The sequence below is a fragment of the Anguilla anguilla genome, chromosome 2 (genome assembly GCF_013347855.1).
Source record: "Anguilla anguilla isolate fAngAng1 chromosome 2, fAngAng1.pri, whole genome shotgun sequence".
Classification (NCBI taxonomy): domain Eukaryota; kingdom Metazoa; phylum Chordata; class Actinopteri; order Anguilliformes; family Anguillidae; genus Anguilla; species Anguilla anguilla.
This window is the reverse complement of record NC_049202.1, coordinates 56,534,541-56,561,294: the sequence shown is the minus strand read 5'-3', so window position 1 is coordinate 56,561,294 and position 26,754 is coordinate 56,534,541. Positions and strand designations below refer to the sequence as shown.

At 37.4% G+C, this 26,754-nt stretch overlaps 1 protein-coding gene across 4 annotated transcripts in view; it reads left to right on the top strand.

Moving 5' to 3' along the window:
- The first annotated feature begins 1,535 nt into the window (after positions 1 to 1,535).
- ca10a (carbonic anhydrase Xa) overlaps positions 1,536 to 26,754 on the top strand; it is a 167,506-nt gene continuing 142,287 nt past the window's right edge. The window contains exons 1-2 of one of the 4 annotated variants that reach the window (XM_035402200.1): positions 1,536 to 1,996; positions 2,821 to 3,226. In XM_035402200.1, the coding sequence (XP_035258091.1) occupies positions 3,166 to 3,226 (61 nt within the window). In that variant the 5' untranslated portion in view covers positions 1,536 to 1,996; positions 2,821 to 3,165. Of the gene's footprint in view, positions 1,997 to 2,581; positions 2,733 to 2,820; positions 3,227 to 26,754 lie in introns of those variants that run through there. The other 3 variants (XM_035402223.1, XM_035402206.1, XM_035402215.1) reach the window with 3 other exon arrangements.

The following is a 26,754-nucleotide window of genomic DNA, read 5'->3' as shown; positions in this document are numbered from 1 at the left end:
TCTAATCAGGAGCACTATTAAGTCTATTGTAACAAAATGGGGAAAAAATCCCAGACACAACTAAAATCAGGTTTTCCTCCAAACTGAGCATCCAGAAGAGAAGATCAATTGTCAGTATTGGGAATAAATTGTTTAGAGATCGACAAGCTCTCCAGCACTTCACAGATTTGGCCTCTTTGGGATAGTATTGTAGCTAGACAGAAGCCATTTCTGAAAAAGGCTAACATTACGTAACGCCTGAAGTTTTCCAGAAGTAATATGACAGAACCTCAAATCTCCTGGAAGGAGATTTTGTGGTCTGAGACTAAAGCTCTTTGGCCTGAATGCAAAGCACTATGTTGGTGCAAAACACAGCCCATTGCGTAACACCATCCCCACTGTCATGGTGGTGGCAGCGCCATGCTATGGGGTTTTATTTTCAGCATGAGGGATTGAGAAGCTTGTTTCCATCAAGGGAACGATGGATGGAGCCGAATGAAGGCATATATTTGGTGAACCTGTTTCAGTCTGCAAAAGATCTGCATTTAAGGAGAAGATTCATGTTCCAACAGTGAAATATCCCAGAAGCATACAGTATAGCTAAAATGACAAAGGGAAGTCTTGAAAACAAGGTTAGTATTCTGCAATGGACCAGACAAAGCCCTGACTTAAATCCCTTCGAAAATCTATGGAAATTCCTATTCATTGACACTCTCTATTTAACTTGTCAGATTTTGAGCAAATTGGCATGGAGTAATGGGCAAATGCTCTGAATCAATACTTTTGTAAATGAGAAATGTATTTTGGGGAAAACAATGTTAAATTGATTATTATTATTATTATTATTATTATTATTATTATTATTATTATTATTATTAATCAAATGCATTGAAGTTCATGTTGGGGTGGGGGGGAATATATTTATATTTTTTATAATTTCACAAAAAAAGAAAAAGGCCTACACAACTATTACGTAACAATGCTATTACTTTGATAAACAGTAGCAAAGTTATGTACAACAGTAAATATAATTAATAAAATTAAGCTTATAGGCTATATAATTGCATATCTTCGTTGTACCTCCAAGCTGGTTTCTTGTTCAGTTTAAACGCGATTCCCAAATGTTTTACAATAAATGCTCTATATACTTGCCTGAATTTATCTCAAATTAATTGACCCAGAAATAGTGAATATATGCGTAGCCAATCACGTTTTTTCATGAATTTTTCAAGGTCCGTGTCTGCATTTTCATTGATTTACTTTTTATTTTATTTAATTACCATGGGTTTAAACCGAACATAATACACGATTAATATTTATGTAAATTCCAGGTATGGACGCAGACGTACATACACGCGCACGGGTGTGTGTGTGTGTGTAGCCTATATACTGCACCCATCCGAATCCAACAGTTGAGCTTCGCTTATCTTGATCTTAAATATATGTCGATTCATTTGAGGCACAAAAGAATGCATAGCCAACATTCAGTCCTTTTAAACGTTTAATCCCACCCGCGCAATTGAATGTATGACATAGCCTACTGTAATTTAGACTAGTAGTGTGCGTCTAGCATCACATTCTGGTTCAACAAAAAGCTGCTGCTAGTTTCAGGTTTATAATGAAAGATCTGCCCGTGAATCTGCGTATAGATTCAAGGAAAAAGCCGATGTATGTGCATGTGTTTTGTAAGATAGACTTCCAGTACATCGACAAGTGAGCACAATTCATGGACTTGTACCCGTGGACGCGCACCTCGGCACGGCTCTGCGCGCTCTGAGGTTGCTTTTCTTCAGCAGCTTTGAGCCCGTAGCATCCCGAAACATTCGACTGCCGCAAAGCTCGAACTCCGGGTGCATCGTCAAACAGGGCTACATAGTGATCATTTTGCTTCGAATTCGGTTCGGAAGTTATTTTCCTATTTTTTCCCCCATTTTTTGCCCCTATCAAACCTGAGTTTTTTTCCGACATAAGAAGATCAATTAATGTTGAGTCTTTAGTCTGTGTCTTTCCGTTATTGGTAAGTAGACTAGCCTACTCTCATAATGCTCCTGTTGGGGATCAGCAGGGCTGAATATCTAATGTGGCTACCAAGGCATTAGTGCCTTTCGTTTACAGTACATTACGCGAACATGCAGGAGTTGTAAACCCTCATTTTAAAGGCGTCATTCTGACTATTACTATTTCAAAGAGTTGTAATTATGCTCGCGAAATATTTCACTATTCAATTTGTTCAAACTGTAGCACGATGCATCTGGTTTTGTGCGCGTATAGTAGACTATGCAGTGGAGTGCGGAGTGGGACGATGTCACTGTCCTAATCGACAACTTAATGCGTTTCAGTTAGTCTACATAGGATCATATATCGTACGGTGAATACGGTTATCATTTCGCTGTTGGTTTGTATGTAGTCTATAACAGATTAGCTTTTTTAGAATAGCCTGTCTGAGAATATATTTTCACGTTGCTAATATGCTACACTTGAGCTAAGATATTAAATAAATATGAAAGTGGAATGTAAGTCTTAGAAGTCATTATGCAGTACAATCCGTTACTTTTTCTACCTCCGAAATGAAAAAGAAATGCAATTTTACCGAAGCGCGTCAGTCGTACACTGCGTGTGTGAGAGTGTGTGTGCGCGCGCGCTTGGTGAAATACAGGAACACTGTGCCATATCAGAAGGAAGCACGCCCCCTTGCAGTTGTAGGTTCGGTTTACTGTGCATTTATTGGGTTCGTATGTTTCCACGAACCTGAGGTGAATACAGTGCTCTTCGTTTAAGTTATGGTTTCAGTACACATGTACATGTCTCACATCTATTCACTGTTTGACTTTCTCGTTGCAGGGTCACCAATCACCCACGGCAATTACCATGGTCTTAGAGATATGATTTGATTCCTATTTCCTGGGAAACAGTAGAAGCAGGAGTTAAATTTACGTGTGAAAAAATCGGAGTAATACTTGAATCCCTTCTAATTGTGTTGAGGATATTTTCTCATTCTCCTCTCCTCTATCTGGGATCGTACTGCTTGGAAAGTGTGGCGTCATGTCTTCGAGATGAATGTGCTATGTGCCTGATCTGGGAAATACCTTGTGGAAGGTGTAAAGCGGGAAATAGACAAGGAGGACTCAGAGTCTACAATTGATCCACATTTTCGGTGCGTAATGAACCTGGAATGAACGACGGAGAATGGATATTATTTGGGAAATATTTATTATTCTTCAAGCTAATTTCATCGTCTGTATATCAGGTAAGACTTCTGTTTAATTCTGTGACGAATAAAGTTTAACATCGCCGATAAGTAGCCTACATTTGTATTCAACTAGGAAACGGACATTGAAGACGTTAATAAGTTGCTTACTAGGTTACGCGTTGTTTTGATGGCATATGAAAGTTTAGTAATAAACCATTCTTGAGGATCTGATAGGCTATACTGTGATCCACAGTCATTGATTGTGTTGTCAGGAAGTGGTAATAGGCTGCAGTTTAACGTAAAACTTCGCAAGTCAAAGAGATATATTTGCTTGAGAAATTTTGAGAAAGATCGGACGGAGGTCTGATTTGGGGCTGGATGTTGCGCTGTTTCACAGTATTGAGACCCAGCCGTGTAAATGGGTTAATGTACAACGTATGATGTGTTATTATTTTAAATCGCAATGAACATGTATAGTGCGTGTTAGTATAATTATAACAATGATGGTATTAATCATGTAACTTATACACGAAGTGGAATTGTTTGTACGAGGGGTTTACACACGTACACCTGCTTTGACTAAATTTCAGTGGTTAAAAGTTATCGATTAAAATGCTCTTCTTATTTCGAATATGCATGCGCAAATATGTATGTTTTATGCATGTATGCATGTATGTCGTGCGCATTTCTGTGTCATTAATCAGGGCTAGAATGATAAGATATAGCCGTTTCATTCTCATCTATCTTGTTCTCGGTTGAATTTGCCTAGATTCTAATGGTGACATTTTATGCCAACAAATTAATCAGAAATGCAAGCATGTACATACTGGCGTTTATGACAGTGGTTTATCGTCCGGTTTAAAAATTAAACAGCTATTACTGCTTACCTTCTTTCTGTGTGTGGATACATTGTGCATGCGAGTAGAAAGCGACCTAAAATAATAATAAATAAAAAAAACGATCACTAAAAGACCCCACTTCTCAGATCAATGTTAGGACACTGTATAGAAGGGATGCAACGATTGTACAACTTTGTATGTCTTGTCAGAAGACTTTGGAAACGCACAGCCTCTCTTTACGGTGTATAGTGGTATTAACGTTTATAAAGCCCAACGCATGTGTTTTACTTTTAAGTGCTTTTAGTTAAAATCGGATATGTTGCATTATTCCTTGGCATTCAGAAGTTTTAAACATTTATTTCTGGAGGAGTCTGTGAGTTTTCCTAATCGAATTCATATGAAAGCGATTTTTCACAGTAAAAGTCACAGTAAGGATGCAGTTTTATAAAAACTATGCAGTATATGAACGGCATTGCGGAGTCATGTGCATTCCTCTCTTCTTGAAACAATATGTAGATGTCATAGCCAACGTCATACATTCGATTGGATTTCCAAAGTTATTTAAGTTAGGCAGAACGAGACGGTGAAGGTACAGGATACATTAAGATACTTTAAGCTGCTGTGGTGTCTGCCACGAAGTATAATATTTCCAGACGGAATGTTTTTGTGAATTGACCAATTTAATCTCATTACGGTAAAACATCCAGCAGTTCCCGGTTCCAATTGAGGCAGTGTATCTTTAAGGGCTGTTCCAACTTCACAGTGCACTGGAACGCAATTTTGCGCAAGGGGATGGGCCTATTTATCAGTACTGTATGGGGTGCCAAGTGCGAACATATTTAATTTGACGTGCAGTCTTACGGAATGTCATTTGCACTAGCATATTTGGACATACAGTGATTTATTTTATGACGGATTTATAAACTCCTTACATGGTTTTATAACGTTTTATATTATATATATATAAAACTAAGTATTTAGGGTTTTTTGCGATAGCATTTCATATATATATATATATGTGTATATGTATTATATATTTGCATATGTATTCACTCAGAAAGGAAGAGACAGAGAAAACATATAACAAGGAAGATCAATGGAAATGATATCTGTGAGAACAAGCCATTCAGCTGATAGACTTATCATTGTGCCTATAATCTAGGTTGCATCCACCAGTCTAGCACTGTTTCAAGCAAGGTTTCTGCAATAGGAACATTAGCTATTCCATGCTAAAATAACAAAGGAAAATCTAATTCATAGTTTAATGGCACAAAAGGGGTCAATCTGGACTCTGGATTGTGGGAAAATGATCTTGTATCTGTTTTATAACACAAAATGATGTTATTTTAGTGTGAACAGTATTTCTACAGAAACACTCAAATGGATGACAAGAATGAATTAGACCATTGCTATGAGAGTTTGAAAATCACAGTGCTATTAATCACTGTCCCGTAACCTAGTGGTTCAGAAGTAAAGGCCTTCAGCTGTATTGCCAGCTTTCAGTCTCAGCAAAACTGACACACTACAGTATTTCAGACAGGTAAGGCAAGTCAGTCCGACAGGACCTAATGTAGTTATTGGAAATGCTATATGGGATTGCAATATGATTGATAATAACAATGTCAATAAACAAAACCTTCTCAGGGTTGTGAAAGCCATGTTTGCTAGCTTGTTTTAAATGTTGAACTCCCTAGGCTATAGCAAGCTAGGATCTTAATTCTGTGAGTACAGAAGTGCCTTGCAGACTAACAGAAAGATTATGTTCAAGTTACAGCAGCAAGCCCAATTCAATGTTGCCTAGTGTATCTGTGTACATACTCTTTAAGAGATGGTGTGATACAGCATGAATAATGGCGGACTGACCTAGAACCTTGCAATTTCTTTTCAGTTGCATTACCAGCAACCATATGGCACATGCAGTCACATTGACTGTGGATAAAGACAGCTTTACAGTTGAAAAGAAGAATATATAACATATAAAAAAATAAACAGCCCTGGTTGCTATATATATATATATATCTATATATATCATTGTATATTGTAATATATTCTTATATTGTATATAAAAAGAAGTTCATAATGTATAAATAATATGTATTACAATATTTATGCTAGGAGTGTGCCTTTAATTTCTTCATGCTATTTTAGGTAGAATTTTCTGTAAAAGGTATATTTCTTTCTAATACAGGTATTATATAATGAAATCCTTAAATCTTATATAGGTTTGTAATCTTGACATGTCACAGACAGTAGTCTTAATATGATGCAGACATTGATCTTATTCCATTTATTCATTTTCTACATTTATTCATATTCAATGAATCTACTTTGAAAATGTGAAATATATTTTAAGAATATATACAGCTTGCAACGGCAGCTCACTATGATTGGATACAGGTAGTAGCCAAAAAGGTGAGTGGGTAAATGAGGGACACAAAGTATATTGAATGCAGGTGCTGTTTCTGTGTTAGGTAATTATCATCCCAGCACGCTCAGGGTCATGTACAAAAATGCTGGGCAGGTTGCCTGTAATTATGGCTTGCATGGCTAGAAGACTTGTAAAGAGGGAGGATCATAATGGGCAAGTGTGGTCTGAAGTGCATCCTCAAACATTCTCGTGTCCTTGCATTAGTTCAAGGTGCAAGGGTAAAAAAATGAGAAGCTCTAAATAAGTTACAGGACATTTCAATAGAGGACGTGAGCAGACAGGTGCATCAAGAACGGTCCATCAAGAACTCTACAGAGCAGGATGCCATTGCTGGGTTGTGGTGCACAAACCACTCATTACACCTTGTGAGTACAGTGGTGCAAAGAGCAGGGGCAAATGACCACTGAGCAGTGGATAAATGTCATATAGTCAGATAAATCATCATTCACCATGTTCTCAACAGACAAATAAGTGCACATGTGGTGCACACCTAAAGAAGCTACAGACCTGAGTGCTTTGTTTCCTACAGCACATAGTTTTGGTGGTTCTGCATGGTGTGGAATGCATTTTCTTGGCATGTTTTCGGTGCACTCATCCTCTTAGAAGAAAAGGTCAATGCTAATCAATACTTAATGATTCTGAGCTGCAATTCTTTCTTGTCCTGGAAAGGGGGTGTCTCCCACAATGCTCCTATCCACAAAGCACACGCACGCACCCAGAGCTTTCATGAGTATGGCAACAATGTTATTCATGTGTCTTATGTCATGGCCTTCCAGAGATAAGATTTAAACCCAATTAAGAATTTATGGGAGATTCCGAAACAACACCTGAGACAGAATCTTCCACGTCTATCAACAAGGCATGATTTCATGGACTTTCTTGTGGAAGGATTATGCTGCCTTCCTCCTTCAGAATCCCAGACACTGGTAGATTCTATGCCATGGTGGATACAAGCCATTCTGGCAGGATGTGGTGGCCCATCACCATTTCAAGTGACTTCATATGGGCATTTCCACCATTGTGGCTGCCTGTGCATTCAGCCGAATGGCATACATGCGATAATTGTTTTCACAACTTATTATATAATTTTTTCTTTTGATACCAGTGACTGGAAAAATAATTATGTGCACAGTATCTGAAGAAGTAAGCTATAACTTAATATTGGTTTTAAATGTTAAGGACAAATTATGGAGGTTTCTACTCTGAAGGCATCTATAGAGGTATAGAGGTATCTGTCAAATGAACATGCTAAGAATGTGGTGACAGTCAGCCATATTATTACATCATCTGTTTTTAAGCAGACTCTGAATTTTTTTGTTGAAAAATGAGTTGTTCAGAATGCAAAAATTTACAGTATTTCCCATTATTTGCTAGGTGGTGTTTTTTTTACCCATTTGATAAATATAATAAAGATAGATTAGAACAGTTCCATTGTAGTATGTATTGCAGGGAAGGTGATACAAAACTGCCAAGACATCTTTCAACAAACCAGAATGACAAGATTTTATGCTTATCAGCTGGGAGAAAAGTGAACACTTCACGCCTTTGTATAGCACACTGTTAGGGTGAAATTCCCCGATTTGTTCAAGTGCTGCAGACGGTGAAAATCATTTGAAAATGGTAAATAATCAGGAATGGCTTGTAAGGTTGAAATAGAGGATGCAGGAGTTTAACCTTTAAACTGGTCATTACTCTCAATCTGTTTCTGTAATGTCCTTGATTAACAATCCAAAATAATAATTAGCTGAATAATAAATGTCTATATATGGCTGATTTGTTCTCGCTTTTATTTTTGTTTACATAGATTTTCCTTACATCAAAAAAGGTGAACCATTTTCCCATATCCACAGGGTATTTCAATTTTAAATAAAAGATTGGGTTTTTGCTCTAGATACACAAATTAAGGGATATTTATGGCATACACATGAATTGGAAATGCTGAAAATGCACCACTTTTCTGATAGCCTTTATTGCACAATTTGCTCAGAGCTGATGAGAGTAATGCATTCCACTTGTTAAGGTTAAAAGTAAATATTTGTTATTATTAATTTGAATATATATTAATAAGTAAAAAAATATGTATCTTTTGCCTGAATTTCATTAAATGACATTGAGAAAGTGCACTACAGCGTGAAACAATTTAAATAAAGGTTTGGGAATACTTGCTAATTGATTTTTTAATATCCAGTGTGAACCCTTGTAATTAAGCAAAAGAAAAGAAAGAGGGTCACGAGAGCAATGATTAGTGTCCAAAGACTGGGACACATCCCTTTGTTGTGGTGGCAGTAATATTAAGATTACCAGGGGTCCTCTTGAAGAGTGCTGGTCTTATCTTGGACACACAAGACATTTAATCTAATTCAAAGTAGATGGCAGATATAAATGATATAGATGCTCTCACAGTATCCAGAGCAGCTTCGGAAATATATCCAAAGTCCTAAATGTAGATTCAGAGCCATGCAGTTTTTTTTTTCCATTTGTATTTTTGCATTTTTACAAATGTTGACTGAATGTTATTGTCCAAGACGGATTACTATGTTTTCTATGCAAGTCTTAGTTTCTCAGAAGGATTGTAGATATAACATAATGTCCACTCCTGAAAAAACATAGCACTTGGACAACATATTACTTCTTTCTATATTTGGCTATTTTGCATTTGGCCCTCTCTGCTAGATCAATGATTTTCTGTTTCTCTGTGGTCCATCTAGCCTTTTCCTTTGTGCTGCAGAGTGATGAAGTTGTAGGCCTTTCCAGGGATTTCTAAAGAACTACTCTACAGAGGAAAACATAGTCAACCATGAACTTGGGTGTTATAAAACAAACAGCCAAGGGGAAAATGTGTACTTGTCTAAAATACAAATTTGTCTTATGTATTCACACACAAGACAGGACTTGAATAAAAATTGCACCATGCAACAATACCACAAAGGCTGAAATGTGACAAAATGGCATATAATTATGTTCAAATTATTAGAGGTTTAGGAATGATAATATCAAGGAACAGTAGGATCACTGACAAAATATATTTGTAAATTTAACCTTACATTCCACAATATATAATATAAATATAGTAGAACTATGGATTTATGAATGTCAGCATTGCAGACTGATCAGACATCTGAACAGGGTATGAACCTGAATGTAGCATGGGCAATTATACCTTTTTAGCTACTTAATTAAAAGCTCATACATAATTAAAAATAATTGTGTGGTGGGTCCAGCTAAAATCACCTAGTTTTCATGGTTTCAGCAATCAGCAAAATTACTCAGGTACAATAAAACTAGCATTTTAATGCAAGATGTGACAGATTGTCGCATGGACATATGCATTGACATTGCTAGAAGCTGTTTAAGTTGAGCTGGGCAGTGAGAAGCTGTCAATTCTTTGGCAGGTCATTGCGCCCCCTTTAATGTTGCCTGACTGATGCTGTGTGTTTTACAACACGGCATTAATCATTCCTTTCCTTGTGCTGAACTCACGGTCCGGTTCATATCCTTCTACCTAGTGATTTTCTTGGACAATAGATTTCAGCATCACTATGTTCAAAAACGTGCATTCTTTATTACATATGAACTTACAGTTTGTATTTTTTGTTTTTGTTTTGTAGAGATAGTATTTATCATCAAATTATTTTCATGCTAACAGTTGTCAGCTACAGACTACAGGGTAAAAATAATCAGACTACAGATTATTTTTACCCTGCATGCATATTTTAATTAAACTATGCCCTCATTTAAATATTGAAGCATCAAAGTAAATTGTGAGTCAACTCCACAGGCATGAATTTTCCAAATCTGAAAGTCACAGGGGCTAGGTTATCCAGAGGACAGTGTAGCCAGCTATCGTGTAAAAATGCTGACGTAGAGCAGTAGCCTGTGTCTGTCGGGTGGGAGCCTCCCAACCTATATACCAAGCCTGTTCAATGGGAGTTTGATTACTTTCCATTGTACTTTCTGTACTGTAATTCCATCTCAATCTGCAACCATCTCTGAATCACATGAAAAAAATATAAGTAGGGTAGGTTAATCAGACTTCTCCAATTTAAAAAGGCAGATGTAGAATAATGGAAGATTCTATACTCTTATGAGGGCCCATTTGACCCTTGTTTGATTATTGGTTGTTAAATTACACCGACATTTGTAAACTAAAATTTAGAGTAGCCTCTTTAAGAAAATTAAGGCTAGGGGACTGAAGGATTGAAACTGCAATTGATGTATTTCAACTTCGAATGCAATTAATGTAAATTACAAACATTAGGGTTAAAAATAACACTGTAACTGTGTTGATGCATTATGAAATTTCAGAACAGAATTGCTAATACTAGTAGATTTTATTAGCTTATTTTAAAATATGATTGATATTACTATTGAGCAAATATTTGATTATGAAATTACTATAATGATAATTTATAATGATAATGTCTATAATGATGATTTGCAATAGTTGCAAGCAATGGTTTGTCATAACAGAACTCAATTGCACTAGTTAGCTTCAATTATCCTCAATAGTAGATTCATTGAAATAATTAAACGGAATTATGGAAAGTAATTTAGGAATTATCTTTTCTTGAAATATGTGCCTATATAATTTGCCCTATCTTATGTTAACTGCACGCATTATGGAATGAATATCCAAATGTGATTGTGTAAATGCAGTTTGTGGAAAAAGTAATAATTTCCCTTGTCATCGTCGATAAATAATTTGCTCAAATACTTAAGCCAATTCCTCACCATATAAAAAAGTGCTTTATTTAAAATACAAAGAATATTGGTCTCACTTTGAAATTGTGGATTTTGCCCCATTGTAACCCATTTTAAATGCCATGGACATGCCCACATTCTTAGCCTCATTTCCTGTAGTAATTGCCCACACATCTTTATTTATTGTAAGTGCTCTGTGGCATTTCTGACCGTCTGGAAGGAAAATGGCACAGCTTAATCCATAACGTGCAGTCTATTACTCTCTGAGAACTTTATTAATTATAGCTGAATGCCATTTCCAATTGTGTTAAAGAGCTCCTCTTGTTTATTAAGAGGGGAGAATTTACACTGGTGTTGAGCTTGTAAAAGGAACTATTTATGGATTCCCCGGCACAGTGACTAAATGGTCCAATTTATCAATTCAAATTTTAATGATTTATAATGGGATTTCTTACTTACTTTAAAATAATTGTTGGTAGCTGTGGTAATCCCACTTCTTTCTGATTTTTTAAAAACATAAACCTTGTTTTAAGAGATAAGTGATATTGATGGCCATAATATAACATATTGTTTATAAGTATGCTTCTAGTGACCACTTATTATTGTTATTACCATTTGTTGTTGCAGCATATAAAATACAGCTACATTATAATGTTGAACATGTTGAAGTGAATCTTATTGTAAAATATGAATTTAATGTCCCATTCAGGGAGCTCCTATTCTCACATGGAGGTGGGATTCTTCCCAGGCTAGCTCTTTTTTTCTAGGTTTCACTTTGTTGCTTAGAGAAGCCTTCACATGAATTTTCCACCAGTGTGTGAAATGAGTATTCTTTCACCTGCACCTGAGTGTGGCTCGTCAAAAGCAAGGCTTTAAAATGTGCTATCGCTTCAAATGGGATGTTAGAAAAAAAATTTAAATGAAAGAAATGGCAGAACCGCAGCACACACGTGTGTCCCTCTGAGGTCAGTTGGGATCACCCCGCTCGCCGTTTGGCAGAAACCTTGCCTCCGGAGGACAGTGATCCTCTCCAGCTCAGCCATGTGTTCTGTATCGCGAGCCTGCTGAAACGAGACGACGCCGTGTGTCGGAGCTTCTCTTCTGGCCACCCGTGCGTGCGCCAGCCACATGGCGCCCCGGTGACCGCTGTCACCCCGGGCCCCGGCGCGGGCACCGGCGCGGGCACCCGGCCTGTCCCCGCTCGGATCTGGCAGCCAAGCGAAGCGGCCCGAGCCGGCAGACGTTTCCTCATAACTGCATCGTTAATTTCTGCGAGACCTAAGCATGATTTGAATGTTAAACACTGGAGGGATTTGCAGTGTAAATAAGGATGAGGCCTCTGGTCAAAGGGCGAGGGTGAACTCTGGTTCCTCTAAAGGCTCTGTGGGTCCGGTGCTCTAGTTCTCTCTCGTGTTCCTATAATGAGAATACCCAGCTGCTAATCTAATAATCCTGCAGAGATCTATATTCAGCATGGATTTTTCTTCCTGCTTGTGAGGGATATCCATTGCAGCAGACAGGCTAGCATGGCAGCTTGTTGACTAGCATTATTATGCATAATTCATTTGCTTAGCTCACAGCATACAGTTTGTGGAATTGCAGAGTTTAGGCCCATGTGCAAGTACTCTTCCGTCTGTAGCAATTTTATGTGCAACAGTTAATTTGGAAAACCTGAGGCTAAACTTGTTTCTCTTTGTGAGATCTCATATTTTTTCAGTATGTTCTTTAGTTTTCCATTTCCTTTCTATGACATAAATTCACAGTTTTTTCATGGTGCCAAGGGTCTATTCACGGATGTTACACTTACAAAAAGTTCCAATGAAGTCACAAAGTACTATGACCTTTGGGCATGTTCATTTGTTGTTCCATTTAATTCCAAATGTTCTGGTAGTGCTCAATTTTACTTGGTTTATTTTAAAGTCAGATTTATTTAAAGGGTCTTTTAATTTTATTACCAAACACAAGCTTTTATTAAAGCAATGCTTTTGCTGTGGATAAAAATACTTGAAGATGCTTGAAGCTACAATGGCTAAATTGTCAAAAAGGTCTAGTGAGAATTGAGAAAGCAAATAACAAATTATTGGAAAAATAATAAACTCCACCCAACGCTTCAGCAACAATAGTTGACTGTCTCTGGCCTACAACTCTAAAGAACTGAGTTGAATGCTTTAACTCACTGCTTGTAAACAGATCGCTAAATGCACAGTCCTTTTAATCAGGCCAATAAAATGTGAATAAACAGCCTGTACCTTGTACCTGAAGGCTTGTACCTGTGCTTTATTGAGTTTATACTTTCCTCCACAATGCAGCCTTGGTTTGGTTGTCTCAGCAGGACAAATCATCAACAGCTGAATAACGGTTTGAAGTAAGATGGTGGGTCGCAAACAGGAAAGCCTCTGGGAGGTTTTTTAATGGAAGCACAAGAGAATAGTAGGGTGATTTCCTTTGATTCTGCTTTAAAAAAAAAAAAAGTAATACATTTTGCTGTGCTCAGAAGAAAATGTGTGTATGTCTTTGAAGACAAAGAGGGCAATATAGCAAACATTGCCCCTACCTCCACTGGGACAACAGTCTACTGAATCATACAACCCTTTTGCATTTGCACTTCTCATGTACCACAGTACCTCACATTAACTTTCCTAATGGGAACGAGTACTTTTTAGAATGACCAAAGCTAAGTGCCTTTGGGCTTAGATGTTACTTGCATGGGAGAATTCTGAGGATAGCCAGGTTTATTGATTCCTGGCCATGGCAGTGCCAATTTGATGTTTGCAGATTGCCTGCTCAAACTGTACAGGAAGTGTCCTTCTCACGCAATGACTGTGCCGCTTTAGTCAGTGGACTGCTGAGTGAAAAGAAGTGGCAGCTGTCAGAATGTTTTTCGGTGCCTCTTGCTTCCGAATTGATGGTAGCCAAGTGATTGCAGGAAACTATTTTTTTGTCGACCAGCAGGGGGCAGTTTTTTTACATGAACCAATTAGAGACCAACATTTCATTTCAATGCTATGTTCTATATATAAAATGCTTTCTTTCAGAAGAGACCTCATGCCTGAGTAAGGTCTCCCATGGCACTTATCACAGAGTGTAGCTGTGTTCCCTGGTGGCTTGCACAAGTCTAGGAAATGTATTATTAACCCTGCCCCCCTCAGCTTATCTGGATGAATATATGAATTGTTCTCTACCTCAGATGATGTTTGGTTAGTGTCCTGGGGAAAATGGCTTCCATGTTACTGGCCTCATTGGTACTGGTGCAGGTGAATTACCCACCCCTCAATATAAAGGGCTTTGAAATGACTGTATCAATGAGGCAATTAGCATATCATTGTTAACGGAAGATGCATCTCATGCATTTCTTATCTGAAAACAGTGCCTCTTAGGGGGGCACAACATTTACTTGCAAAACATTTTATTGTTCTCTTCTTAGTGAGAGTACATTGACACCACCCAGAGGCAATTTTCTGTCCATTTCCTAATCCTATGTGAGATAGATTTCTCTTGTTAATGAGACGTACAAAGCCATGTGCCCTATTTAATGACTTTTATTCATGAGATTAAAGATAATGTCTTTTTTATGTGCCTTTTTATTCTGTCAATAGTGTCATTGGTTAATAATAGACTGATTTTTTTTTTCTACTTCTAATTTGTAATTGTAATTTTTGACTGTGAAAACAAAACCACTCATTTTTGTGCATATTTAAGTGAGCATCTCACAAGTCAATGCATACTATTGGTAGACAATGTGTATCTAACCCTAACCCTAACCCTAATGAACCTTGATAATATAAAGAGCACTGGGAAAACAAGCATACAATGCATTCAGTGCATCATCTGCTTTCGTCATATTCATATTTATTTAAGATGTTTTGAGTTGACTGAAAGTGTCTTCCTGGGGCCAGACCCCCAAAAAAGAACCTAAATGCAGCTGTATCCATTATCTGATGCCTCCAACAACGCCGGGTGAGAGATAATTATCTCATAACTCAGTAAGCACAGCTGTCGGCAAGGTCAAGCTTCATTTATGTATGGCATTTTCACTTCTCTCCCTTTCACTCTGCATGGTTGAGCTGCCCGATTGCTTGGCCACGGTGATGAATATTAATGGCTCTGTTTGACAATTATATGAAAATGAACTATGTATTAACTTGCTGTTTTGTTTCCCTCTTTTTTTGTGGAAAACATGGCATGGACCATTTCCAACTCTGTTACGCTGCATTTTGTTAAACTAGCGTGCAGAGGAATCGTGTTTACCAAAGGGCATTTGGAAAAGTAAATATGAAAACTAAAATATGTAAGATAATATGCTAAATAATGGCGTAAGTTAAACATGCATGTTACCTTAAAAATGCTGTTGGAATTTGCAGATACTGTATCTGCATCAAATATTATATATTAAGTCACTCAACCTGCTGCCACATTTTGGCATCATTGATTATGCATTACAAATTGTGCACTCTAATATTACATAACTGTATATCTGACCTGTGCTAAAGCTAGTTAAAAATGTCACTAAAATGTTTCACTTTACAGTGTTCAGTTGTAATCATTTTGACTCATTCTCACATTTCCTTTAAGGCTATCCTTCAGGAATAGCTTGTTCAAAACAGCCGTCTTAAAATGTACAGCATTGTTAAGCCAAGCTATATTTCCTATTCTGACTTACAGTTTGATTGCAAGCCTTGGTAAAATGGTGGGACTGTGTACAATATTAATTGAAGATAAGTGCATAAGTGCTGCTCACTCATTTTGTGAGAACATTCTGCAGATAATGTTTTCATTCAGAAGTCACACTTCATTCTCTGTCTTTGTATTAAGAATGAGCTACTGTTCATCTGGAATGTGGTTACATAACTTAGCAAACGTTGATGGACTATAATGTGTGTTCATTATTTCTTAATCGTGATAAGAGTGGAATTGGCAGCATTACATTTTCATTAGACTGTGATCAAGTCTTTATACAGTGAATCAAATAGGATAATTAAAAAGCTGAGACTTGCCTTTTTTCCACTTCCCAGAGGCTGTGTTGGGTGGAGTTTTTTATTTTTCCAGTACTTTGTAAGTTATTTGAACCTTCAAAATACTAATTTGAGCCCTTTGTTCCTAAACCATGCCCATTCATCCTCAACTATGTCCCTCGGCATAATAAAATCTACCAAGCCCCAGAGCGTGGCCATTTATTTATTTATTTATTTACTCACTTGTTCACTCACCTACTCACTTATGATTGCCACAGTTTGGCACCAACTAACTCCTGGCTCACTCAAAATGAAGTTCAAATATACAAAAGTACAGTCACTCTCATGTTTTGTTTTATTTCTCTCATTTTGCATATATGTCGATTATTTGTAAAAATAAGGTAGGTAAAACAATATTATTTTACAAAAAACAATGTAATATTTTTCTGCTTACAGCTCAGAAAGGTTTTTTTTTTTTTAAATGTAACAACACGGCTATTTTCTGGCTTTTTTTGGTGTCATTCAAAAATAATGACATTGGAGGAAGGAAACATTTCAATGCAAAAAAAGAAAAAAAGAAAAAGTGTGACAGGTTTTCTGGGAGGTCAGTGACCCCTGTGATGGGGGAAGACATTAGCATGTGAATCCTTTCAGCTGCACCTGCCATTGGTTTGATGTAATTTTGGTTTCATCAATATGCTACAGCTTCCAGGCTATAGATTCCCGTTGCTGCCCTACTTCTCTTCCCGATAATGATAATTACTCCAGGTCAGATTTCGACTTGAAGCAGGTGAAATTAATCATATTCTTGCCTCTCAGCTCCCCTGCCCCAGAAGTCCTGCTGTGTTTTCACTTTATGGATCTTAGGCATTATTTTTTTGCTGATGTGTGTAAGTGTGTTGCTGGGCTGCAGCCAGGCTATGTGGGGGAAGGCAGTAAGACTGTGTAGGTCTGTACTGTATGTGTTTCTGTCGGTATGACTAGGGGTGTCATTTTACCATGAGCACCACTGCTCTCCCACCCACTGAACCCACTGAACCAGACATTTTTGAAAACTGAACAACTTATTCAAAAGTACAGAGAATGTTCAAATCATGAATTATTTAGATACAAAACTTAATTACCGTGTTATATCTGTACAGGGAACCAGGACACAATTGTGCACAGCACATATTACCAGTTAATGCCAGGGGGGAAAAATCCTCCTGTAAAGTGCGGTAATAGGCAATTGTAGTTTTCAGATGGAAGTAGCAGTACCGTGTTTCCACAGAATGTGAAAGCAGAGCCTGTGAAATGTTCACAGGTGTCTGCAGCTTATGTCTGAGAGCTTCTTTCAAATCCCCTCTGCCTTATTACATCTAATTCCTGAGAGACTGCATGGCTCATAAATTGTTACTGCATTTTAAACACTGTTCACCATATTTTTCGAAGATGCTTTTCGACAAGAATACCCATGGGGTGATGGAGGATGTTCAGCTGTTCTGGGACTTTTTTGTTGATGTTTTTAAGGTATAAAGTAGGAGTGCAAAATTTTCATCTGTCCATTCCTGGTTGTCAGAGTTAGATTTCTTTTTTTGTGAGCTAAAATGTGAACAGGCTGAGGGGATATCACGACCATGAACTGTAGTAAGTTCATTCTTGCATCGGAAATGATGCTGTGCTTCATCGTTTTTGAGCTGAGGATTGTTTTTGAGCTGAAAGATAACACCTTATTGCTATATCAACAACAGTGGGACAATAAACAGTGCAGTATAGCTCATCCACTGTAAACTGCCTTGGCTTCCCTTCGCCATCATATAAAATATTTTTCACACCCCTGATGAGAATTTATGCTCACCAGACAGTCTGAGCACAGTGTAGAATATATGGGTCATGACCAGCCATGAACTCTGGCCAATGAAGGCCTGTCTCACTGAGACTGGAAAAAGGACCTGGCACCTCTTCCTAAGGATGCTGCCAGAATGGAAAGTGGGCCCAGGGCACAGAATGAAAGTGGGTCTTGCGTATGTGGAAGATGACAGGATACACACATTTCATAACTTTTAGGATTGGCATAGCAAATCTGTGGTACAAAATTCCTATTAAATTGCAAGATTTGGAAATGTGGGGCAGATTTATGAATGCATGGTTTTTTCCCATACAGGTTTCAAACTTTCACTGATCAGAATCGAAAAGACATATTTTTATTATTTAGGGATACAAGGTTAGTCATTTGGGAGACATTAAAGGGGAATTCCATCATGTTAAATTAAATAGGGCTTACAAGCATTTTGAGGATAATGTTGATGATTAGATGTTTTTCAGTAAATTGCAGGTCATAATTGTGGTCATTTTTGTTTAAAAAGCAATAGACTAATACATTTATTTGTACAATAAGATAATACTGTTTTTGAAATATTTAACTATTTACTTTTATGATTTTACCAAAGGAAAATTGGATATTTTAATGGTTTATGACTGCCAAGATAAAGGACATTGCATTTCTCCTTACCTGGCTTAACACCTTTGATTCATCTCCCCCATTCTCTCTTGCAACTGGCATTCTATAAAAACGGAACTGAACACATCTTTCCTGCACTGAACCCCTTATTTACAAATGGATTTACAGTATGCTGCACAGCCAGCCTGGTCCAATGCAAGTTATGTTAAGGCTATTGAACTCTCCAATCAACTCCTTTGAAAAAGGCATCTCCATTCCTGGAGGATCCCATAGAGCTCAGGGGTCTTTTTGCAGGGTAGAGATTATTTAGGGATCAAATAAATCCACTGGCTTTCTCTGAAGATACATGATACAAAAGATATACATTGCCAATGGAGGGAATATAGTACATATGCAAGTTTCTTGTGCCATGTGCGTCCATATCTAATTATCTTTTAATTAGTGTATGGGTCAGTGAAAGACCTGAGTCCCATAATTCTTGATTTTATGAATACACATTGGTGTGATTGCTTCAGGCAAGATTTTAAATATCCTTTATCAGTTTTAAGGTTTAGGAGCTTTAGAATGTGCAGTTGACACTTTAAAAATAAACTGTAGCAAAATTAGTGAGAGTGTAGATTTATTAATGTATTCATGAGTGATACGGTAAATATGTATACTGTACAATTAGCAATTGTTTGCCAACATTCCTTCTGGCTTTCTTGGTGGCAATCGACTCGCTTTTTTCCTCAGGAGAGAAATATGCTGCTTGAGTACGGTCCATGTACTATTGAACTGCTACAGACGCATTCTTGCACACACCGTTTCTTTTATGGATACATGCACAGTTTAATTTACAGAACCCATGTTCACAAAGCAAGTTGAAAGCCTCATCCGAGATGCTGCTTAAGCCCGATTGTGATCGTTAGGTCTTGTCAAGCCAGCTAATGCAAATAAACTCTGGTTATGGGTCCTTTGTAATATACCCCCCAGATCTGCTGCCTGAGGCAAAACAATGATAAACTGCAGGAGTTTGCATTACATTGTGTGAATTATATGCTTTTCTTCTCCCTATATTGTATTTCCTTGATACCAACACCGATTGAAAGATAAGTGGGATGTATATTCACATAATAATTTGTGGATGTCTAACTCAATCCACCCAATATCTCAGCACAAAGGCTAATCATCTACTGTAACTATCTGTGTCTGGGTCTGCTTTACATATTTCAGTTGCTGTATATTGCATATGTATTGAAGCCCAGTACACAAAACAAAATGCATTGCTACTGTTACATCAGAAATGATTAGCTATACTCATACTCATACTCAGAAATGATTAGCTATCAGTAACATTTGTCATTCAACATGAATTTATAGGTAAAACTTGCAGGCCAGATATTTACAGTCAAGTCCTGAATAGACAGAACTGCACTCGGTTTCAGTAGTAACGTCAGTCAGTCAGTGTTGTAGAATATTGAATGCGGAGAAATGCCCATAACCTTTTTACTAAGCTGAGCAGTAGCAATCACTTGAATATTAATCTAGTCAAAATAACTGACTTTCACCAGAGCAGTGGCAACAAAGCAGACTGGTTAAAGGAGATTAGCATGAGGCCGTTATAGAGAGGGCTTCATGATTGTGAATAATTTGGACAATGCCTTATTGGACTATCATGTGAAAAGTGGATGAAGACTACTGGCTGAGATATTATGGTGTTTGGTGGTGAGGAATGCAGCTGGATGTGGTGACAGCAGTTCAGCAGATGTTGTTTTGCTAAGATTTGAGGGCGAAAAGCTGTTATCTAAATTGGACACCGTATGAGAAATCTAATGTTGTTCATAGCACTATGGTGGTGGTTGTACAAAATTATATCAACTTTTGCTAAATGAAGCTCCGTGCAGGTATGATGAGGCATGGTATAATAGTGATAAAACATTGCTTCCATCATCTTTTGCATAAAAACCAATGGAACCAATGTGTGTGTATTGATGGTGTAGACACCGGTGTAGGCATGTGCATCACATGACTGTGTATGCTAAACAGAACACTGCGACAAGATACGTGTAAATGAATCCACCGTGACCAGCTTATAGTGAGGCAAATCCTTTGTTTCACCGCCTGTATTATGGCTGAATGGCAAGGTGATTCTGTTTACATCCCAGCACATGTGCCAGAAAACACAGGGCAGAGGGTAAGGAAGCAGAATGAATTGAAGAGAGGTTGAGTCTACACTCTTATTTGCTGCTTTCCTACAATATATTCCAGTGACTACTTTGATCAGTATCTGCACAGTGGCAGCACAAACAATATTTCCTTAGTTCTCTCGCTTTTCAATGTACACAAAATATATGGATCGCACCAACATATATCATGTCATTGTGAGCATTAAAATATAAACACATATAAATTAATCTCATTGGCAACTCAAAATATCATGTACTTTTCACTTTTTTTGTGAAAAGGTAATCCTAAAGGGTACATTTACATGTATTTACTTTTATATGTATTTTAATGATTGCTGATGTAAGTACAATTTTTTCCAACTCATATATTTTATTGAACGTTTAGTAGAACCATGTTAGTCAATATGCAAAACAGAATATTCATATTCAACCATGTTGCCATAATAAAAGAGCTTATGGGGAGCATAGTCAAATAAGAATTGTGTTAGGGGAAGGATATTGCTGCACAGTTTTTTCTGCCGTTTACAAGGTAGAAAAATAAATGGTGTAGAACAGAATTACTGCACCCCTACTACGTGATTAGAATGTTCAAAAGTTTGCTTTTATTCATAATTTAGAAGCTGTCTGTTCAAAAAAGACAGGCAAGAACTTCATAAAAGAGCACACATGAATCATGTACCATTCTTTTGAAGAAGTAAATTACAATTGCAGACAAAATTAAAATGCCAACATCATTTGTTATATAGAAATGTTATTCAAACAGTTTTACTCCACACTGAAGTCAGTAGAGGTTTGTAAATGTGGTGTGTGAATTTTTTGTAGTAAGGCATGTGCTTCCTAAAAACAGATTCGTTTTATGGGTATGTTCATATTCCGATGTTAACCCAAATATACAAGCAGTCTGACTATGAAAACAGTTATGGAAACACAGTATTCCAATAACCGTAACCCAAGTAAACCAGTGTCCTGGTTAGGAGTAACTGATATGAGACATTTATTGTCAGAATCATTTAATTTGGAATGTACCTTCCATTCTGAAAATGTACTTACAATTATATCTAAGTTATATGAAAATGTATTTTTCAAAGAATAAATAATAGATTAATATCACAATATTAATTTTACAATAAGAAGTCCAGTCACAATTACATGCTAATGACTAATTAGGGCGGCACGGTGGTCGCCTCACAGCCAGAAGGTACTGGGTTTGAATCTCGGGCTGGGCCGTCCTGTGTGGAGTTTGTGTGTTCTCCCTGTGTCTGTGTGGACTTCCTTTGGGTACTTGTGGTTTCCTGCCACAAGACAGGCAGGTAGACTAATTGGAGACTCTAAATTGCCTATAGGTATGAGTGAATGGTGAGTGAATGGTGTGTGTGCCCTGCAATAAATTGGCGACCTGTCCAGGGTGTATTCCCGCCTCTCACCCAATGCATGCTGGGATAGGCTCTCGTGACCCTGACCAGGAATAAGCGAGTATAGATGATGGATGGATAGAGGTATGACTAATAACACTGCCAGTGATTCCTCCCTTGACTCCAAATATTGTTTGTCCAAGATATATTCACTGAAAGCACATAAGGCATAGTAGGGAGCCAGATTTTAAATGGAAATTAAAAAAAAGCTATTTTAAATAATTGTAAAATGAACATTTGGATTCAGCCAAGGTAGGTATTGCAGGTATTATATTTACAATGGCTACTGTAAATGAGTGTCAATGGATTTATAAGCATCAGTAATCAATCAACAAAAAAAAATATATATATACTGTAGTGTTGTGTATATTACTTTGCCAACCAGATGACAATTACATACCTAGCTACAGTGAAAGAGAACTGATGTTATGAGCATGATTATTCATGGTTTGAGGTCTGAGCTCAAGCAACTAGAGAAAAAATGCTACCCTAAAAACACATTTCAAAAGGTGCAAAATCTTATTACTTAAAATATGACATTTCATGGCCTTCATCAGATTAAAACAGTGACAGAACCACATGCAATATACAGCATAGGCTTTTTAGCGCACAGATGAACATAGGCTAATGTGGAATCATTGGAAACGGGTGAAACATATTTATTAGGTAGCGTCTTCCCAAATGGGAGACGTAAGCGCAAGAGGGTGTGACCAAGAAATCAGCAGATAGTGCTGTGATGGGAAGCCAGGGTGTGATTATCCAGTCATTTATTTTGTGAGTTCCTCAGAAATAGCAATGATCTACATTACAGCTTGAGATGCTGTAATAAAACGAAAGGACCAGAAACCAAAAACTATGAATAACTTTACAAAATGAGTATTGTGCCTTATCGGACCTGTGTTTTGCAGCTGTTCCATTGACCTTTGGTATGCACTTATTGTACATCGCTTTGGAGAAAAGCGTCTGCCTAATAAATGTAATGTAATGTAATGTAACTGATTTGGTGCCCTGGCAACCAATCATTGTTCCCCCCCAATTGACTGTATTACTCTAATACAACCCATTCAAATTTGCGCATAACATCAAGTTCAAGAGGGTCTCATTTAGGCGTACGCCAGCCTCAGTAACAAGCACAAGCATCAAGGTCAACGATTGGCTGAAAGTTACACCTCAGACTTGTGTCTTTACCGCTTCCTGGTTACAAAGTCCAATCAGAGCCAGCAAGAGACATTTTGGCCAATGGGATGCAGCCAAGGAAACGTGTTCCTCGCGTGGAAACTAGAAACAGAGGGTGCTTGTTATTGAGGCCGGCGTACGCCTAAATGAGATGCTCTTGAACTTGATATTATGCACAAATTTGAATGGCATGTATTAGAGCAATACAGTAATTTTAGATAAAATAAACAGCGTAGTGATTTTCAAAAGGGTGAATTACCTATACCTAGCAACTTTCAAGTCTCGTAGAGTGTTTTTCCACACTGTTTCAACATGAATGGCAGTGAATGACGTCTGTCTGGACAAAATGTAAACAAACACAATATCTCAAAAATAAAGCAATTTTGGGAAAAATGGTCGAGGTTTATGTAAACTATGTGGCGATGTTGACAATGGACAATGACATGTAGTAACACTGGAATGGTCCTTTAAGGCTGTGGCTGCAGTCTATTTCCAAATGGATACTTCCAGCAAGATAATGCACCGTGTCACAAAGCATACATCACGCTTTGATTTGATTTATCAGATAAACTTTTTCACCCTTTAATTTACTACCCCTACCACATCTGAGGAAGGTAGGCTTACTACTCACCTGTGTTGTAACTCTGCGTTCATGACTGACGATGACTGAGATAATATTCATGTTAACACATTACATTTTACTTTGTGCAAAATAAAAATGGGCTGCAGTTGTGACTTTTTGTTTGGCATAGAACAATATTGATGCATTTGACTAGATAAGGCAACCTTTGGGCTTCTCTGGGAGAGTCTTGATTTGTCTGAGCATCATTATATCTCAGACCATGAGCCGGGCACTTGTGTGGGATATAATTTTTCATAGAGATAAGCTTGATCTTGCAATGTGAATGCCACTATGCTAGCAAATAGATGAAGCACAAGATATTGCAGTGTAGGCTACAATGAGGATTCTTTGAAAAACTGGCATCATTGGCATTTTGCTTACATGAATTACAATATGGATCAGATCTGAATGTCTTGGTTCCCAACAAAAATGAAATGGATTTGTTTTGCTTGTATTCAGTGTGCTATGGGAAATTGCTTTGTAATAGTAAAGTTAAGTCCTACTCTCACTCTGGCATTGACAGAAAATTATCAGCAGTACAGTAGGTGAAAGTGCTCCTCTTTGCTCAACCCTCGGCAATGATATTTTACTGTCTACTGTCTGTGATGGACACCTCTCTCTTCTCTAGTTCATGTTCTCTCAACTTTTAAAATAAATGATAAAAATTTGTCTATTCTGTATTTTGGTGTTGCAGCACTTTCTCTTATTTTGCTGTCATAGCCTTCTGCCCAGGCTTATTTGCTTTTAAAGCCGTTTTAAGAATATCCAAAGAAGTTAAAAAAAACAAAAACACAAACAAGATTCTTACCTATCTTTATCTAGATAGGTAAGAAAAGCTGCATCCTATTAAGGTACTGTTCTAGTGTTCAGGGCCCCATGGTCTAGCTTTGACTCTGGACCATGCCATTGCAGCCCCACAAGCCACATCATTGGCCATAGTGTCACCCAGGGAGGGAAGGATTAAGTTCACTGGGATTACTGGACATTCACATTCTCCATGTAGAACATCCAGAGAATTTCTCCCTTCCTAATCCACGATGCTCTATGGCTCCCCTGACCCACTTTATATATCCTTATCCATGTATTTGGATTTTATATTGGCTATTTTCTAAGGCTGTAGGTATAGCTGTGTGAAGATAAATAATTGATGTAGTGGCGCTTTCTTTCGTTACAATACAATTTTTTGTTTGTTAGGTTACCATTAGATTTATTGACTATTACTGAGCCTCTGTGCCTTCTTGGAGATACCGCACTTTTTGTATTCCTCAGAATAACACTGATGTTGTCCACTACAGTATGTCATTGCTAAATTATTGTAATATAATGTTTTCATTATAAGGACAGTATAACTCATCACAAACATATTTTTAGCAATTTTAGTGATCAACAAAATAACGTATTCTGCAAAATAAGAGTCTTCCATTTAAAAGCAAACCAGGTGGCCGGCCGGCTGGGGTAGGTTGTTTGGAGGTCAACAGTATGCAGGGAAGACAGCTGTCCTGATTGGTTGTTAAGATTCAAGTGCTGTAAAAATTTGGAGTGGCAGTCAGAGAGACTGGATTTTTTTTCTTAGACCTTTGTTCTTACGACAAACTTAAACACTGCACCTTTAATCTAGGATACTATCTTCTGTGGCTGGGATTTCAGGGCTGGGAGGATAAAAATAAAACATTAAATGTACAGTAAGTAGTACCCATTTGTATTTTCTATTCAGTGTCTCTCATATTAAAGCTATTAATTGTCTACAACGTGGGGTGGGTGGGACTATTATATTTTCTTTTATCTCTTTCATTTGGGTTACATCTTGTTTTTACAGCTTTTAAACAGGGACGGAGAGTTGTAGTTAACACTATGCTTTTAGGAAGTTCCATAAATGACTTTAGTCTGTTTTATTGCTGCATTATGTGATTATGCACTCTGCAGTATGGCTGAAATGAGTCAATTAAATGTGCTTGGAAATACAGAGAAATTAGGGGTACCTCAGTGCTTTTGATCCAACCCATAAATTTAGGCATTTAGAAAAATTTTCTAATCTCTAATTGTTGTCGGGATGATAATGTAATTGACCCACTCAGTTACAGAATTCTACAGAATAGTTTTCCTCACAAGGTAACTTGCAATGTGGGATATATACAATATATATCCCACAGAAAATAAAGAGAATGCTCTTGCTTCTTGAAAAAACAGAGTAGGTTGTAAGATTCTTGGATTTAATGATACGATACAGGGATGTCATTGGTATGGTATTGAAAATTCCTCTCCTATCCTTCCCAGATAAAAACACTTTATGTACTTCTCTCAGACAGGGTTAAACCATGTTAATTTCAGTTAAATGGAAACTGGGCAAGCCCTGACCTCCCCAATCCTTAATATGTATAGGTCATTTTCTTTTTGTGGTGCTGTGTCCTTTACCCAGTCACCTCAATTATAAAGTATCAACACTCTTTATCTTGGTTTCAGTGTAGAACGCGCAGAACATGACAGAAGGTATTTCTATGCTAATGCATCGTGGAACTTCATCTTCAAGTTGTTTAGTCAGAACACATCTTCAAGAACACAGTAACTCCCTAAATCATATTATGAAGATTCTCGTCAATCAAACAGCAAATTAATGAAATTAACAAAGGCATTGTCCCCGAGCATATTACATTGTAATATTAACAGCAGTGTAACAGCAGACTTTGGAGGAAATGTTATGCAATGATGTTTGGGCAGGCTAGATTGTTTCAGGTGGATTTTAAGCCAGTTTGGCAAAGAAATAAACAATTGGCCCTGGATGGGTACAGTCCTTCTGATAAGTCCAGCATTTAGTATCAGAGGTACAAAATAAAAATGAAAGCCATGTTCAAG